The sequence below is a fragment of the Leucoraja erinacea genome, chromosome 2, assembly GCF_028641065.1.
Source record: "Leucoraja erinacea ecotype New England chromosome 2, Leri_hhj_1, whole genome shotgun sequence".
NCBI lineage: Eukaryota > Metazoa > Chordata > Chondrichthyes > Rajiformes > Rajidae > Leucoraja > Leucoraja erinaceus.
In genome coordinates, this window is record NC_073378.1 from 34,602,674 (window position 1) to 34,619,373 (window position 16,700).

The 16,700-nt window shown below is 47.6% G+C and overlaps 1 protein-coding gene across 2 annotated transcripts in view; it reads left to right on the forward strand.

Annotated features, from left to right (window-relative positions):
• Positions 1–2,738: 2,738 nt before the first annotated feature.
• Positions 2,739–16,700, forward strand: part of LOC129708798 (transcription factor E2F3-like) — a 48,277-nt gene continuing 34,315 nt past the window's right edge. Inside the window, exon 1 of one of the 2 annotated variants that reach the window (XM_055654793.1) lies at positions 2,739–3,109. In XM_055654793.1, coding sequence (XP_055510768.1) covers positions 2,936–3,109 — 174 coding nt within the window. In that variant the 5' untranslated portion in view covers positions 2,739–2,935. Of the gene's footprint in view, positions 3,122–16,700 lie in introns of both variants that reach the window. The other variant, XM_055654784.1, reaches the window with a different exon arrangement.

Consider the following 16,700-nt stretch of genomic DNA (forward strand, 5'->3'; position numbering starts at 1 on the left):
AAGTCATGCGATGGGTGGTAAGGGTCTTTGATGATGGAGATGGCTCTGTTGATGCATCTCTTCTTGTATATGTCCAGCAGGAAGGGGAGTGGAGCACCAATAATCCTGCTTGCGGTCTTCACTATCATGTCCAGTTGGTGCCGTTCGTACGCCTTGCAGCTCCCGAACCAGGAAGTGATGCCGTATGTCAGTGTGCTCTCGACAGTCCCCCCTGTAAAAAAGTCCGTAGATGTGTGGTGGGGAGGCCTGCTTTCCGTAGTCTTCGGAGGGGGGGGTGAAGTCGCTGCTGGGCTCTCTTGACCAGAGCTGTGGTGTTGGCCGTGGACGTCAGGTCATCAGACAGGTGTAGTCCTAAGAACTTCATGCTGCTGACCCTTTCCACATCAGCTCCGTCGATGTGCAGAGGTGCATGGTGATGTTTCCCCGCCCTCCTGAAGTCAACCACCATCTCCTTAGTTTTTCCCACGTTAAGAATGAGGTTGTGGGATTTGCACCAACCTGTGAGCAGCTCCACCTCCATCCTGTACGCCGATTCATCATTGTCACTGATGAATCGGCGTTTTGGTGGCAAAAACGGGAAAGCAGACTATTATCTAAATGGTGGCCGATTGGGAAAGGGGGAGATGCAGCGCGACCTGGGTGTCATGGTACACCAGTCATTGAAGGTAGGCATGCAGGTGCAGCAGGCAGTAAAGAAAGCGAATGGTATGTTAGCTTTCATTGCAAATGATTTGAGTATAGGAGCAGGGAGGTTCTACTGCAGTTGTACAGGGTCTTGGTGAGACCACACCTGGAGTATTACGTACAGTTTGTTCCCGATGTTAGGGAAGTCCAGGACAAGGGGTCACAGCTTAAGGATAAGGGGGAATTCCTTTAAAACCGAGATGAGAAGAACTTTTTTCACACAGAGAGTGGTGAATCTCTGGAACTCACTGCCACAGAGGGTAGTTGAGGCCAGTTCATTGGCTATATTTAAGAGGGAGTTAGATGTGGCCCTTGTGGCTAAGGGGATCAGGGGGTATATGGAGAGAAGGCAGATAGACGGGATACTGAGTTGGATGATCAGCCATGATCATATTGAATGGCGGTGCAGGCTCGAAGGGCCGAATGGCCTACTCCTGCACCTAATTTCTATGTTTCTATATATATATATATATATGTATATGTGTACATATATAGAAATAGACACACACATGTATACACACACACACTCTTGCCGAGAGTAGGGGAATATATATATATATACACGTGTGTAATATATATGTGTGTGTGTGTATGGAGAGGGGGGGGGGAGAGGAGAGGGGGGGGGGGGGGAGAGGGGGGGGGAGGAGAGGAGAGGGGGGGGGGAGAGGAGAATGCGGGGTAGGAGAGGAGAGGGGGGGGGAGGAGAGGGAGGGAGAGGAGAGGGGGGGGAGGAGAGGGAGGGAGAGGGAGGGAGAGGAGAGGGGGGAGAGGTGTGTGAATGTTCAGTGATAACTGAATTTGTTTATCGCTTATTATATTGTTCGCAGAATACGATGTTTACATATTCTGTTGCGCTGCTGCAAGTAAGAATTTCATTATTCTGTTTGGGACATATGACACAAACAAAACACTCTTGTCTCACGGCAGTGGAGGCGGAGGAAGATCAAGGGGAATCTCCTGTGGACGTCAGAGCGTGGCGTGGCGCGGCCTGACGTGTGCGCGGAGCCATGGCAACGGGGGAAGCCACGCAAGCCGGAGGGATTCCCCGCCCGTCTCCGGCGCCCCGTCCCCTCCCCGGCGACCAATGGGAGGGCGGCAAGCGGATGATGTACTGGAGGGGGAGGGGTCTGTATCGCCCCACCTCCTCAACGTCGACCAATGGGAAGGCCGGTGAGCTGGTGACGGCGAGGAGCGGGGCGGGGCATGCAAATCAGGTTCGAAAAAGCGGCGGGAAATGAGAGTTTCGCGGGAGGCTTTTACGCGCGAAAAGTGGCTCCCTTCATACATTTACTCATTCATCGTCAGCTTCCTGGAGCCATTTTCACGACTTCGGGGCTGCTTTCGGGACTTTTAAATCGTTCGCGTCTGTATGCCCTACCCCGCCTTCAATCGTCTGCCGTGACCGAGCCCACAGTCACCCCGGGGGGAACCTGCCTGCACTTGGCGTTACAGGGGAAGTAGAGGGATGCTGCTCCCACGTTGCACTTACTTTGCACAAAGGGGTGGGGGTCTGTCCCCACTTGGCACCAGGGGGAAAGGGGGTGTTTGCACTCGCTTGTGACAAATGGGAAGGGGTGTCTGCCCCCGGGGGAAGGGGTGAAATCTGTACCCACACAGCACCAGTGGGAAGGGGGGTATGCACCCACATAGCATCAGGGGAAAGGGGCGGTATGCACCCACTTAGCACTAGGGGATGGCCATTATTTTGTTCTTTATTTTCCCTGTGGAAGGTGGCGGCTGGTTATTTTGTTCTCATGAATTTGTAGTCGGCAGGGCAGTACTCTGCCTATCGCCAACTTTATTCCCTTTATTTTATTTTTCTGGTGGAGAGAGAGAGAGAGAGAGCGTGGAAGAGAGATGGTGGTGAGAGAGAGAGAGAAGATGAGACGGGGAGAGGAGAGAGAGACGGGGGTGGGGGCGAGAGAAAGGAGTGCGGGAGAGAGGGGTGCGGGTGAGAAGGGGAGGGAGGTAGAGAGGGGGGAGGTAGGGAGAAAGAGAGAGAAAGGGAGGGAGGAGCGAGGAGCGAGAGGGGGAGCTTTTTTTTTGTTCTGTCTTTATTTTATTCCCCCGTTGTAGGAGGAGGAGGCAGGAGAGGGGGCTGGTTGAACTCGTTCTGTCTATCTTTATTTTATTTCCCCGGTGAAGGGGGAAGAGGAGGACCGAATAGATTAAATTCCGCCGGCTTGCGGCGACAGGGGTTGGTTGTGTGTGTGTGTGAGTGAGAGAGAGAGAGAGAGAGAGAGAGAGAGAGATGCGGAAAGGAAGCCAGCAGCACAGTCCGGCCGGAGCAGCGCTGGAGAGACCGGCGGCCCACGGCGTGTTGGCCGCGAATGGCAGCCCCGGGGTCCGGCTCTTGACTCAAGCAGCGGCAGCGGCAGCGGCGGACGGGGGCTGCTCCAGTCCCCGCATGGCGGGCTTGTCGCCGGTAAGGACTCCGGTAAGTCGGGGCATGTGTGTGTGTGTGTGGGTCGCTGGGCCTGGAGGCTGGGGAAGGGGGTTGGGGGGAGGATGATGTGTGACAGACAGATCATTGCCCCTGTGGCCCGGGGCCCACCTCCCTCCCACCTCTCACCCCGGGCTTTCGCTTCCCTCAGCCGGGCCAGGCTTTTACCTCAATCCCCCACCCCATGGGCCTCGGTCCATTCAACCTCCCTGCCTGGGGCCCTCGGTTACTGCAGCCGGGCCAGACATTTACCTCACCCTCCCCTCCCCGGTCTATGGTTCATTCAACCCGGCTACACTTCCCCCTCCTGTTCCCTCTCATTCCTCTCCCCGGTCTATGGTTCATCCACGGACCTGGCATCTACCCCCCCCCCCTTCTTGGGCCATGCTTCACCCCCCCCCTTCCTCCCGGGCCCCCCCGGGTTACACCGGGCCAGACATTTACTCGCCCTCCCCTCCCCGGTCTATGGTTCATTCAACCCGGCTACACTTTCCCCTCCTGTTCCCTCTCCTCCCCCTCCCCGGTCTATGGTTCATCCACGGACCTGGCATCTCCCTCACATCCATTTTTGCCCCGGCCATGCTTCACCCCCTTCCTCCCCGGGCCCCCGGTTCCCACAGCCGGGACAGACATTTACCTCCCCCTCCCCCCGGGGGTTCATCACACTCACCACCCAACAGGCCCCTTGATGTCGGCGCCCTCTCCCCCCCCATCAGCCCCCACCCCGGGGTGCTAGGGAGAGGGGTGGAGGGTGAGGACGGAGCCGGGCAGGCGAGGCAGGCAGGGCGGGTGAGGGATTGACCGGGAGCCGGGGCTGCTCGGTGCCGCCGCGTGTCTCCACAAGGGCCTAGTAAGAGTCTTGCAAAAGGGCTCCCGAACCACCACAGCAAGTGCAGGCCCCGAATTAAATCTCCTCGGCTTAACACACGGGTCGGCCTCTCCACCCCACACCCTTCCCCAAGATCATATTTTATTTTCTCCTGTTCTCTTCCACTTTAAATTGTTCAGAAGTTCACAGAGTCGGGCAAAACGTGGCGTAAATGCATGAAGAAAAAGAAAACCGCTCATGTGCATAGACGGTCTTGTCCAAATTTGCAGTGATATTCATTAAAATTGTGTTGATTTAGTGTAATACCTTCATTTTGCTTCGCCCCTCACCTCGCTTTCAACAAGCAGATGTTTCATAGTTTAGTTTATTGGTTTAGTTTCTTCAGGCAATTGCATTTCAAAAGGCACGAATTCCCATGAAATAATTTGTTTACTGCAACATAAATGCATTTTAATTGATTAGAAATGGTTTATGTGCGCTTGATTTTAAATATTCCAGTCAAACTTGGTGGTATGTGATTATTGCATTTCTTAAGTGAAGGACTTCCTTTGCAAGGTGCCATCAGTCCACTCTATATTGAGGGGAAACCTTCCTAACTATGACTGGGCAAACAGTTGTCTTTTTGTTGGGTTGTTTCAGTTTTAGATGAAGTTTGCAGCAATTTGAAATGTTAATAGAATGTGATCCAGTTTAGTTAACTTCAAGCAACTGTTTAAATTATGTATAACTATCTTCTTCGCTGTTTTAAAGCTGCAAGGAACACGTCATGGTACTTTAGCCAGCAGACATTTCAAAATGTCTTCTGTTTATTCTGGTTTCAAATTTTAAGCATTAATTTTGCAAACCTAATCACAAGTGACCACTTTTATTTTGCATGTCTGAGACAATCCCTTGATGATCGAATCCAGCTTTGATCTCTTTCCCTAAAAAATGTACATGCCATAACTTCTTGATTAGTACGGTTGTCAGGGGAGAAGGCAGGAGAATGGGGTTAGGATACATCAGCCATGATTGAATGGTGTAAGACTTGATGGGTCGAATGGCCTAATTCTGTTCCTATCATTTATGAATATAGGGGAGAGCAGTGAAGGTTCAGTAGGCTAGTTCAAAGAAGGTGTTGAGTTGACTCTCTCCTGTAGAAATCTGAGGCATGAGAGGTGATTTTGTTGACACTTTAAAATAGTTGAAAAGACTGAGCAAATTTGGGCCCTATATCTGAGGAAGGATGTGCTGGCTCTGGAGAGAGTCCAGGGAAGATTTACAAGAATTATTCCAGGAATGAGTGGGTTAGCATATGATGAGTGTTTGACAGCACTGGGACTCTACTCACTGGAGTTTAGAAGGTTGGGGGGGGGGGGGGGGGGGGGGAAGGACCTCATTGAAACTTACAGAATAATTAATGAAAGGCATAGATGGAGTGGATGTGGAAAGGATGTTTCCACTGGTGGGAGAGTCTGGGACCAGAGGTCTTAGCCTCAGAATTAAAGGGTGCTCTTTTGGAAAGGAGGTGAGGAGGAACTTCTTTAGTCAGAGGGTAGTTAATCTGCGGAACTCATTGCCTTAGAGGGCTGTGGAGGCCAAGTCAGTAGATATTTTTAAGGCAGAGATAGACACATTCTTGATTAGAACAGGTGTCTAGGGTTATGGGGAGAAGGCTGGAAAATGGGAATCGGAGGCAGAGATCAGCCATGATTGAATGGCGGAGTGGACTTGATGGGTCAAATGGCCAAATTTGTCTTCTATCTTGTGAACTGGCAGACGACGATGTTTCCCTTGGCTGAAAGTCAAGGACCAGAAGACTTCCCCAAATAAAGGTACACAATAAAGCTGGAGAAACTCAGCGGGTGCAGCAGCATCTATGGACGGAGGAAATAGGCAACGTTTCGGGCCAAAACCCTTCTTCAGACTGATCGGGGGCGGGGACAAAAAGGAAAAAAGAGGAGCCCGAAGGCTGGGGGATGGGAGGAGACAGCAGGAAGGCTGGGGGATGGGAGGAGACAGCAGGGGGACTGAGGAAGGGGAGGAGATAGCAAGGACTAACAAAATTGGGAGAATTCGATGTTCATGCCCCCAGGATGCAGATCCCCAAATAAAGGGTTGGCCTTGTTGAACTAATTGAGGAAAGAAATTGTCACTCGGAGGCTGCTGAAACTTTGGAATTTTTTGGCCTGGTGTTCAAATTATCCCTGCTCATCGTTTTCATTCAGAACACCGATCAATAGTTTGGAGCCAAAGGAATCGGGGATCTGGGGATAGTGTTGGGAAGTGGGCTGAGAAGGTTGACCAGTCGTACTCTCAATGAATGGTGGAGAAGTGCGAACCATTGGGTTTGGGATTTCTTTCTTCCCTGCTACTAGAGATGTCAAATTGTTCTTCGCTCTAAGTAACTTAAATTTGAATGTTTTCTCATGCAGCCACTTTGACTCAAGCTAAAGTTCTTAACTTTTAAAAAAAAGCTGGGTTTTGACCAGTGCAGACAATGATGTTCATAGAGCCATGCAGTGTGGAACCAGGCCCTTTGGCCCAACTTGCCCACATCGACCCACATGTTCTATCTACACTAGTCCACATGAATGTGCTTGGACAATATCCCTCTAAACCTTTCCTATCCACGAACCTGTGGAATTGCTTCTTTAGTTTATGTACGCCTGATTTTAAACTTCCATTTGCAAGATACCTCTATGCTGCAAATGTAAGTTGCTTCAGGTGAAGAACAATTTACCATATCTAGTGGTAGGTATGGTTGGTAGCATTTGACAAAATTTGATGCTAAGATGTGAGAATTGAATACATAGTTTAATTCTTTCAGAGCTGCCGTTTTTGTAAGTTGCTTACGATCTGGTAAAGTTATGTGGGAATGTCACCAATATGATTATCAGCATACTAGTTTCAGAAATGAACGTACTGACTGAATTTGGCTTATGGTAGTCATGCTCCTGATTGCCCAATTGGAACTGCATAGCTCTGCATTTTTTTGATATTTAAAAAAAAAAGAGGAAGCTGTTTAACACATCTAAGGTGGCATGGTAGCACTTTGTAGCTTGCAAATTGAAAGACACAAAAAGCTGGAGTAACTCAGTGGGACAGACGGCACACCTCTCTATATCACCGTCGATATCTCTCGTTTCTCATTCCCCTGACTCTGTCTGAAGAAGGGTCTCCACCAGTACTCTAGGGAGAAAGTACAAACTCACACAGACAGCAATCATAGTCAGGATCGAACTCGGGACTCTGACGCTGTAAGGCAACAAATCTATTGTCTCCCTAAAATCAAGATCAAGATCAAGATACAATAGACAATAGACAATAGTGCAGGAGTAGACCACTTGGCCCTTTGAGCCAGCAATGTGATCATGGCTGATCATCACCAATCAGTACCCCGTTCCTGCCTTCTACCCATATCCCCTGACTCAGCTATTTTTAAGCCCTATCTAGCTCTCTCTTGAAAGCATCCAGAGAACCCGCCTCCACTGCCCTCTGAGGCAGAGAATTCCACAGACTCGCCACTCTCTGTGATAAAAAAAGTTTCCTCGTCTCCGTTCTAAACGTCACCTATTCCTTTTCTCCAGAGATGCTGTCTGACCCTGCTGAGCTCCAGCTTTGTGTGTCTTTCTTTGGTTTTAAAACTGGCATCTGCAGTTCCCTCCTACATATTTTGGCTTGCAAATGTTCAGTTGTCATCTCAATCAGGCCAGGATGGAGTGGATGTGGAGATGATGTTTCCAGTATTGGGAGAGTCTAGGACCAGAAACAGAATTTTGCTGCTTGGCCCAAACAGTTAATGTCAGCATTAATGCTCCACTCCAGACCCCTCTCCTCATCTTTCCTTGTCTGCGTATATTGCTGTGACTCGTACTCCTTTCTGTTCTGAATTTGAATATGTCAAAACTGCACAAGAGCAGGATCTTCAGCCCACAAAACCTTGTTGAACTAATCTCTTCCGCCTGCACGTGATCCACACCTCCCCATTCCTTGGACAAACGTCTCTCTCCGAAGCCCCTTATCTGCTTCCACCACCACCACTCCTGACCGTGCGATCCAGGTACCCACCACTTGCTGTGTCCTGCATATCACTCCACTTCTGACCATGAAGGTATACCCACTTGTCTTTGACATTTCCACCCTGGGGGAAAAGGGTACTGACTGTCTACGCAGTCTCTGCCTCTCAGAATTCTATATACTTCTGATTGAAGTCTCCCATGAACCTCCGGTATTCCAGAGAAAAAAAAATCCAAGTTTGTCCAATCTCTCCATCGAGATAATACTCTCTAATCAGGCGGCATTCTGATAAACCACTTCTGCAGCCTCTGCGAAGCCTCCACATCCTTCCTGTAATGAGGCAACCCGAACTGCAAATAATGCTCCAAATGTGGCCCAAGCAAAGTCCTATAAAGCTGCAGCATAACTTCATGCTGCTTATTACAAGTGCCCTGACTGATGACAGCACGATTACCGTAACTCCTCCTTATCGGTCTTTTCTACTTGTGTTGCCACTTTCGGGGGGGGGGGGTTAGACCCCAAGAGCCTTCTGTACGTCAATTTTATTTAGGGGTATGCCGTTAACTGTGTTGGGGGTGACAAAAGGGAAAGGGGGCGCTCGGATGGGAGATGAGCATATGGAGGGGAAAGGAGCAGGGCTGTGAGTTCATAAGGTCATAAGTGATTGGAGCAGAATTAGGCCATTCGGCCCATCAAGTCTACGCCATTCAATCATGGCTGATCTGTCTCTCCCTCCTAACCCCATTCTCCTGCCGTCTCCCCATAACCTCTGACACCCCTACTAATCAGGAATCGATCTATCTCTGCCGCAAATATATTCATTTCCTTGGCCTCCACAGCCTTCTGTGGCAAACAAATCCACAGATTCACCACCCTCTGACTAAAGAAATTGCTTCTCATCTCCTTCCTAAAAGAACGCCCTTTAATTCTAAGGCTGTGACCTCTAGTCTTAGACTCTCCCACGAGTGGAAACATCTTCTCCACATCCACTCTAGCCAAGCCTTTCACTAGTCTGCATGTTTCAATGAGGTCCACCTCATTCTTCTACACTCCAGTGAGTACAGGCCCAGTGTCGACAAACGCTCATTATAGGTTAACCCACTCGTTCCTTGGATCATTCTTGTAAACTTCCTCTGGGTCCTCTCCAGAGCCAGGACATCATTTCTCAGATATGGTGCCCAGATTTGCTCTCTATAATCCAAGTACGGCCTTACCAGCGCCTTATAGAGCCTCAGCATTGTGAGAGAAATGCGTGCGCTCTGGGGTTGAAGGATGGGGAAAGAAAATGGGTTGTGTTACTTGAAATTGGACAATTCAATGTTCATGCTGTTGGGTCTTGGGTTGTGGTGAGGTTGTAAAATTGGTCAAAAAGAGAAAAGAAGCACATACAAGGTTCAGGAAGATGAAATCTGGGCCTTTGAGGAATAGAAGGCAAGCAGGAAAGAACCTGAGCAGGCAATTGGAAGGGCCAAAAGAGGCCACAAAATGTAATTGGCAGATCAGATGAAAGAAAATCCCTCGCTTTTGCTGTCCAAAAATGAGGGAATTTGCCCGTGGAGTCCAAGAGGATGTAGGCAAGGTTCAAAATGAGTACTTTGCATCTGTATTCACCAAGAACCTTTCCTTTAGAAGGATGAGGAGGGACCCTCATTGAAGCTTATTGAATAGTGAAAGGCCTCCAGAGTGGATGTGGAGAGGATGTTTCCACTAGTGGGAGAGTCCAGAACCAGAGGAGGACATGGCCTCAATAAAAGGACGTATACCTTTAGAAAGTAAATGAGAAGGCATTTGTTTAGAGAGGGTGGTGAACCAGTGGAATTCATTGTCACAGATGGCAGTAAAGGCCAAGTCATTGGGTATTGCAGGTGTCAGGGATGATGGGGAGAAGGCGGGAGAATGGGGTTGAGAGGGAGAGATAGATCAGCCATGATTGAAGGGCGGCGTGGACTTGATGGGCCGAATGGCCTAATTCTTCCCTTATGACGTATGAACTTAATACATCAATTCCGTTGGTGTTAACTGTTCTCTGAAGTTCCACATTCTGTCTGTCTTATTAGTTATGCTTTTCCTGTCGATAAAACAGTTTTTTTTCATTTTCTATTGTAAAATCTTTCATACTTTTTTAAAAGTCCTTTTTCCCTGAGCCTTCTCAAGAGATGAATCAGCCTATGTAGTCTCTATCCTTCGGTTATTTTTCCAATTTTTGCCGAAACTGTCAGTTCTCAAAAGCCGTAGCAAAATATTTAATATTTTATTTGCTGTGGCCTGATCTTCCAAGTCTAGATGCCCATTTCTGGAGACTTCAGTTGCTCTTTTGCTTTCATTATGATTATAAAACCCTTTAATAAAATATGCAATGTTTGCTTTGCTGACTTTAACACTTGGTGCATAGTGGAATGGTTTAATGTCTGAATGCAGTTCTGTTGTATTTTGTTTAAAGTTGGGAAGCCTTTGTTTTGCTGAAATTCCACAGAGCTGTTAGGTCGGGTTTTGATACGGTTTTCAAGGCAGGTTACTGACTTGTTCATCTTTGCATGGTGTTGAAGGACATTAAATCTTCTAAAATGGCAGGCAAACTAATCATTTCCAATGATGCAGGGAGCCCTTGGCATGACCTGTCTACTCCTCAAAAGACTAGTAAGGGTGTTGATGATTATGGGAAGAACGCTGGAGAATTGGGTTGAGAGGGAAAGATAAATCAGCCATGATTGAATGGCAGACTAGACTTGATTCATAAGTGAGTTCATAAGTGATAGGATGAGAATTAGACCTTTCGGCCCATCACAGTGGGGTAACATATGATGATCAGTTCCTGTGGATTGGAAGGTAGCTAATGTTATCCCACGTTTTAACAGTGGAGGGAGAGAAAACGGAATTATAGACCAGTTAGCCTGACATCGGTGGTGGTGAAGATGCTGGAATCAGTGAAGATACTGGAATAAATTATAAAAGATGAACTAGCGGCAGATTTGGATAGCAGTAACAGGTTTGGTCCGAGTCAGCATGGATTTACGAAGGGGAAATCATGCTTGACTAATCTTCTGGAATTTTTTGAGGATGTAACTTGGAAAATGGACAAGGGAGAGCCAGTGGATGTAGTGTACCTGGACTTTCAGAAAGCCTTTGATAAGGTCACACATGGGTTATTAAGTGGACAAAATTATTGTGGGACATGTGGGACATGTTATTGGGGGTAGGGTACTGACATGGATAGAAAATTGGTTGGCAGACAGGAAGTGGGGATAAACAGGTCCTTTTCAGAATGGCAGGCAGTGACTAGTGGGGTGCTGCAAGGCTCGGTGCTGGGAAGGCAGATTATTATCTGATTGGTGTCATGTTAGGAAAAGGGGAAGTACAACGAGGTCTGGGTGTCCTTATACATCAGTCTATGAAAGTAAACATGCAGGTACAGCAGGCAGTGCGGACAGCTAATGGCATGTTATCCTTCATAACGAGGAGTGGAGTATAGGAGCAAAGAGGTCCTTCTGCAGTTGTACAGGGCCCTAGTGAGACCACACCTGGAATATTGTGTGCATTTTTGGTTTCCAAAGTTGTGGAAGGACATTCTTGCTATTGAGGGAGTACAGCGTGGGTTCACGAGGTTAATTCCCGGGATGGCGGGACTGTCATGTGTTGAAAGAATGGAGCGACTGGGCTTGTATACACTGGAATTTAGAAGGATGAGAGGGGATCTTATTGAAACATAAGATTATTAAGGGATTGGGCATGCCAGAGGCAGGAAACATGTTCCCGAAGGTACACAAAAATGCTGGAGAAACTCAGCGGGTGCAGCAGCATCTATGGAGCGAAGGAAATAGGTAACTTTTCGGGCCGAAACCCTTCTTCAGACTGACAGATCAGTCTGAAGAAGGGTTTCGGACCGAAACGTAACCTATTTCCTTCGCTCCATAGATGCTGCTGCACCCGCTGAGTTTCTCCAACATTTTTGTGTACCTTCGATTTTCCAGCATCTGCAGTTCCTTCTTGAACAAACATGTTCCCGATGTTGGTGGAGTCGAGAACCAGGGGCCACAGTTTAAGAATGAGGGGTAGGCCATTTAGAATGGCGATGAGGAAAAACTTTTTCACCCAGTTGTGAAACTGTGGAATTCTCTGGCTCAGAACGCTGTGGAGGCCAATTCTCTGGATGTTTTCAAGAGAGAGTTGGATAGATCTCTTAAGACAGTGGAGTCAAGGGATACGGAGAGAAGGCAGGAACGGGGTACTGATTGTGGTTCAGCCATGATCACAATAAGTGCCGGTGCAGGCTCGAAGGGCCGAAAGGCCTACCCTGGACCTATTGTCTATTGTCATTTGACAGCACTGTGCCTCTATCCGCTGGAGTTTAGAAGAATGAGGGGGACCTCACTGAAACTTAAAGAATAGAGAGTGGATGTGGAGGATGTTTCCACTCGTGGGAGAGTCTTGGACCAGAGGCCACGGCCTCAATAAAAGGACATTCATTTAGGAAGGAAAGGAGGAATTTCTTTAATCAGAGGGTGGTGAATCTGTGGAATCCATTGCCACAGAAGGCTGTGGAGGCCAGGTCAATGGATATTTTTATGGATAGATTCTTGATTGGTATGGGTGTCAATGGTTGTGGGGAGATGGCAGGAGAATGGGTTTAAGAGGGAAAGATAGATCAGCCATTATTGAAATCACGCTTGACTGATGATCTTATGAAGACTGCTGGAGCCATCCGTTTGTAATGTTTGTGAAATTAGTTTATTCTGCCTCACACAAGTATTTTATAGGCAGCCATATCTTGTTGCTGGGGTTTAAGCAAGGCTTTCACAAGGCTGTTGAGTTGCAAAATCTTGCACATGGCTTTTGGAAGAAAGTTGCTGCAAGAGTAGGGACCGAACATTACAAAAGAATTGTTCGATGGTCACATTGGCCTGGGATGTTTTCAGTAGAAATTTGTTGCCAAGTAGTCTATACGGTTAATTGTAAATGTAGCTTTTACGTTTGGACATTGGAGGACTTCAGGCAATGGTTACAAGTATTTAATTTTTTGTTATGCCTCCATGTTGGAATTTTAATGTTGCTTGGCTGTACATCAGAAAAACAACCAGAGATCAAGTTCAAATGTCCTGCTGAGTTACTCCAGCATTTTGTGCCTATCTTCAATTAAAAATGATATGCTTCAGCTTTAGTGACAGTGATGGGGCTAAATATGTTCCACATCATTTGGGGGAAGCTTAAATTGGTAAAAAAGAATCAGCATGGCTTAACTTCAAGTAACAGCTGTATACCACCTTTTTCCATTCCTCCCCCCATCCAAGTCATAAGTGACAGGAGCAGAATTAGGCCATTTGGCCCATCAAGTCTGCCATTCAATCATGGCTGATCTATCTCTCCCTCCCAACCCCATTCTCCCGCCTTCTCCCCGTAACCCCTGACACCTGTACTAATCAAGAATCTATCTATCTCTGCCTTAACAATATCCACTGACTTGGTTTCCACAGCCTTCTGTAGCAAAGAATTTCACAGAATCTCTGACTAAAGTAATTCTTCCTCATATCATTTCTAAATGAACGTTCTTTAATTCTGAGGCTAAGCCTCTGGTCAGACTCTCCCACTGGCAGAAGCATCCCCTCTACCCAAGCCTTTCACTAATATGTATGTTTGAATGAGGTCCCTCATTCTTCTAAACTCCAGCGAATACAGTGCCATCAAACGCTCATCATATGTTAACCCACCCATTCCTGGGATCGTTCAGGTAAACCTCTTGTGGACCCTCTCCAGAGCCAGCACATTCCTATTCATCTCCTTGCTAAAAGAACGGCCTCTAATTCTGAGGTTATGACCTCTAGTTCTAGAGACTCTCCTACTGGTGGATACATTCTCTAGTGGAAAATCGTTTCCGCTTCTCATTCTCACCCAGCAAACAGCTAATTATGGCCTGTTTCCTTTATCATCGTTACTTTTATTGCCTATCTTTCCTTCGCTTGTTATACATCTCTCGTCTCCCTTCCCCCGTCCCCCCCGACTCTGTCTAAAGAAGGGTCTCAACCCAAAACGTCACCCAATCCTTCTCTCCAGAGATGCTGCCTGTCCTGCTGAGTTACTCCAGCATTTTGTCTGTCTTTGCTGAAGACTATTTGTGTTTGACTAACTCAATTTAAAAAGAAATGAAGTAATTGAGAGGGTGAAAAGGAATGCAGTGGATGTTGTTTATATGGGTTATCAGCAGGAATTTAATAGCTGATTAATGATTCCAGGTGATGTGTGGGTTAGCATATGATCAGCGTTTGACAGCAATGGGCCTGTACTCGCTGGAGTTTAGAAGGTTGAGGGGGGACCTCATTGAAGCTTACAGCATAACGAAAGCCTTGGGTAGAATAGATGTGGATGTTTCCACTGGTGGAAAAGCACCCTCAGAATTAAAGGGTGCTCTTTTAGAAAGGAGGTGAGGAGGAATTTCTTTAGTCAGAGGGTAGTTAATCTGTGGAACTCATTGCCACAGAGGGTCGTGGATGCCAAGTCAGCGGATAATTTAAGGCAGAGATAGACAAGTTCTTGATTAGAACGGGTGTCAAGGATTACGGGAAAAAGGCAGTAAAATGGGATTCGGTGGGCAGAGATCTGCCACGATTGAATGGCGGAGTGGACTCGATGGGCCAAATGGATTAATTCTACTCCTATAACTTGTGAACTTGTCAAGTGAAATAGAGGTCCATGGAATTAAATGGTCAGTAGCATCCTGAGCAAGGAGTAAACTCTGAGGTAGACAACTGTAGAACAGTACGGAATGTATTTTTCCCCCTGACTGGATTGTGCTAAATGTAGTGAGCGTCAGTGGTCTGACTAAGAAGGTTGTGTACCCACCTGTACAAAACATTGTTCAGGCCACAGTTGGAATGGTGTTCAATTCAGATCATCATATTTTCGGAGGGACGTGAATATCTTGGGCATTGGTTCGAAAAGTGGTGGAAATTACTTGAGGGAGAAAAAACAGAGCTGGTGAAACTCGACGGGTCAGGCAGCATCTGGGGAGGGAAATGGGAGACTAAATTTCCAGTCGGGGCCCTTAAGAATGATGGAGTAGAGCAAAAAAAGCTGGAAAAGAGAGGTTGGGGTGAGGCATAGAAAATAGGTGCAGGAGTAAGCCATTCAACCCTTCGAGCCAGCACAGCCATTCAATATGATCATGGCTGATCATCCAAAATCAGTACCCCGTTCCTGCTTTTTTCCCCATATCCCTTGCTCCCGTTGGCAGGTGAGGGGTGAAAATAGTGGCAAAGGCTATAGGTGAAATGGAGACAAGGGTAGTTTAGTTTATTGTGACATACACCGAGGTTCAGTGAAAAGCTTTTGTGTTGCGTTCCATCCAGTCAGCAGGAAGCCTATGTGGATTACAATCAAGCTGTCCAATGTACAGGATAAAGGGAATAAATAGGGAAATAGAGGATGGAGCTGGTGACAGTGATGGAAGCGCAGGACGAGTCCGGTAGCAGAGGGGACCGGCGGTGTGGCTTACCGCACCCTCAAAATCGTCTGGGAGGGACCCCGGAGCACAAAGGTGGGCGGGAGGGGGACACACGTCACGTCCGAGGGAGACAATAGATGGTGGCCCGCAGCAGCTGGGGCTTGCCTGGATCGGGCACTGCTCAGAAGAACGAGAGTGGAGACTTTGAAAATGGTGCCTCTTGCATGAAGGCTCAGTTCTATACACTTGCCAGTCAAGGATGTGTTTAGGTAGGGGACTACTGCACTGGACTGTATGTGAAATAATTTCACTGTGCATTCACACGTGACGATGAAAGCCCCACTGTATTCATCATTGAATGCTTAGTGCAAGGTTAAGTCTGATTAAAGATACTCCAATGAGGTAGATGGTAGATCAGGACTGCTCTCCAGTTGGTGATAGGATGGTTCAGTTGCCTGATAACAGCTGGGAAGAAACTGCTCCTACATAGAACATAGGTGCAGGAGTAGGCCATTCGGCCCTTCGAGCCTGCACCGCCATTCAATATGATCATGGCTGATCATCCAACTCGGTATCCTGTACCTGCCTTCTCTCCATACCCCCTGATCCCTTTTGCCACAAGGGCCACATCTAACTCCCTCTTAAATATATCCAATGAACTGGCCTCAACTGCCTTCTGTGGCAGAGAATTCCAAAGATTCACCACTCTCGGTGTGAAAAAGGTTTTTCTCATCTTGGTCCTAAAAGATTTCCCCCTTATCCTTAAACTGTGACCCCTTGTTCTGGACTTCCCCAACATCGGGAACAATCTTCCTGCATCTGGCCTGTCCAACCCCTTAAGAATTTTGTACGTTTCTATAAGATCCCCCCTCGATCTTCTAAATTCTAGCGAGTGCAAGCCGAATCTGGACAATCCTGAATCTGGAGGTGTGCGTTTTCACACTTCTGTACCTCCTGCCCGATGGGAGAGGAGAGAAGAGGAAATGACCCAGGGGTGAGACTTGTCCTTAATTATGCTTGTGGCCTTGACAAGGCAGCATCAGTAGGGATTTAATGTGCAAGATGATTCTTCAAAAGCTGGGCGTATGTTATCTGGTCCAAGGTTGGGGGACGTTGTGATCGAGCTGTACAAGATAGGGAAGCTGTTCCCACCTGCAGATTGTCCAAAGCCAGGAGGCTTTTGGGGTTTAACCTTTCTTACAAAAGATACAAGACACAAGGAAGACGTAGACAGAAGGAACTACTGAGGCTGGTTTACAAAAAAGGCACGGAGTGTTGAAGTAACTCAACAGGTGTGACATCATCTTTGTGTA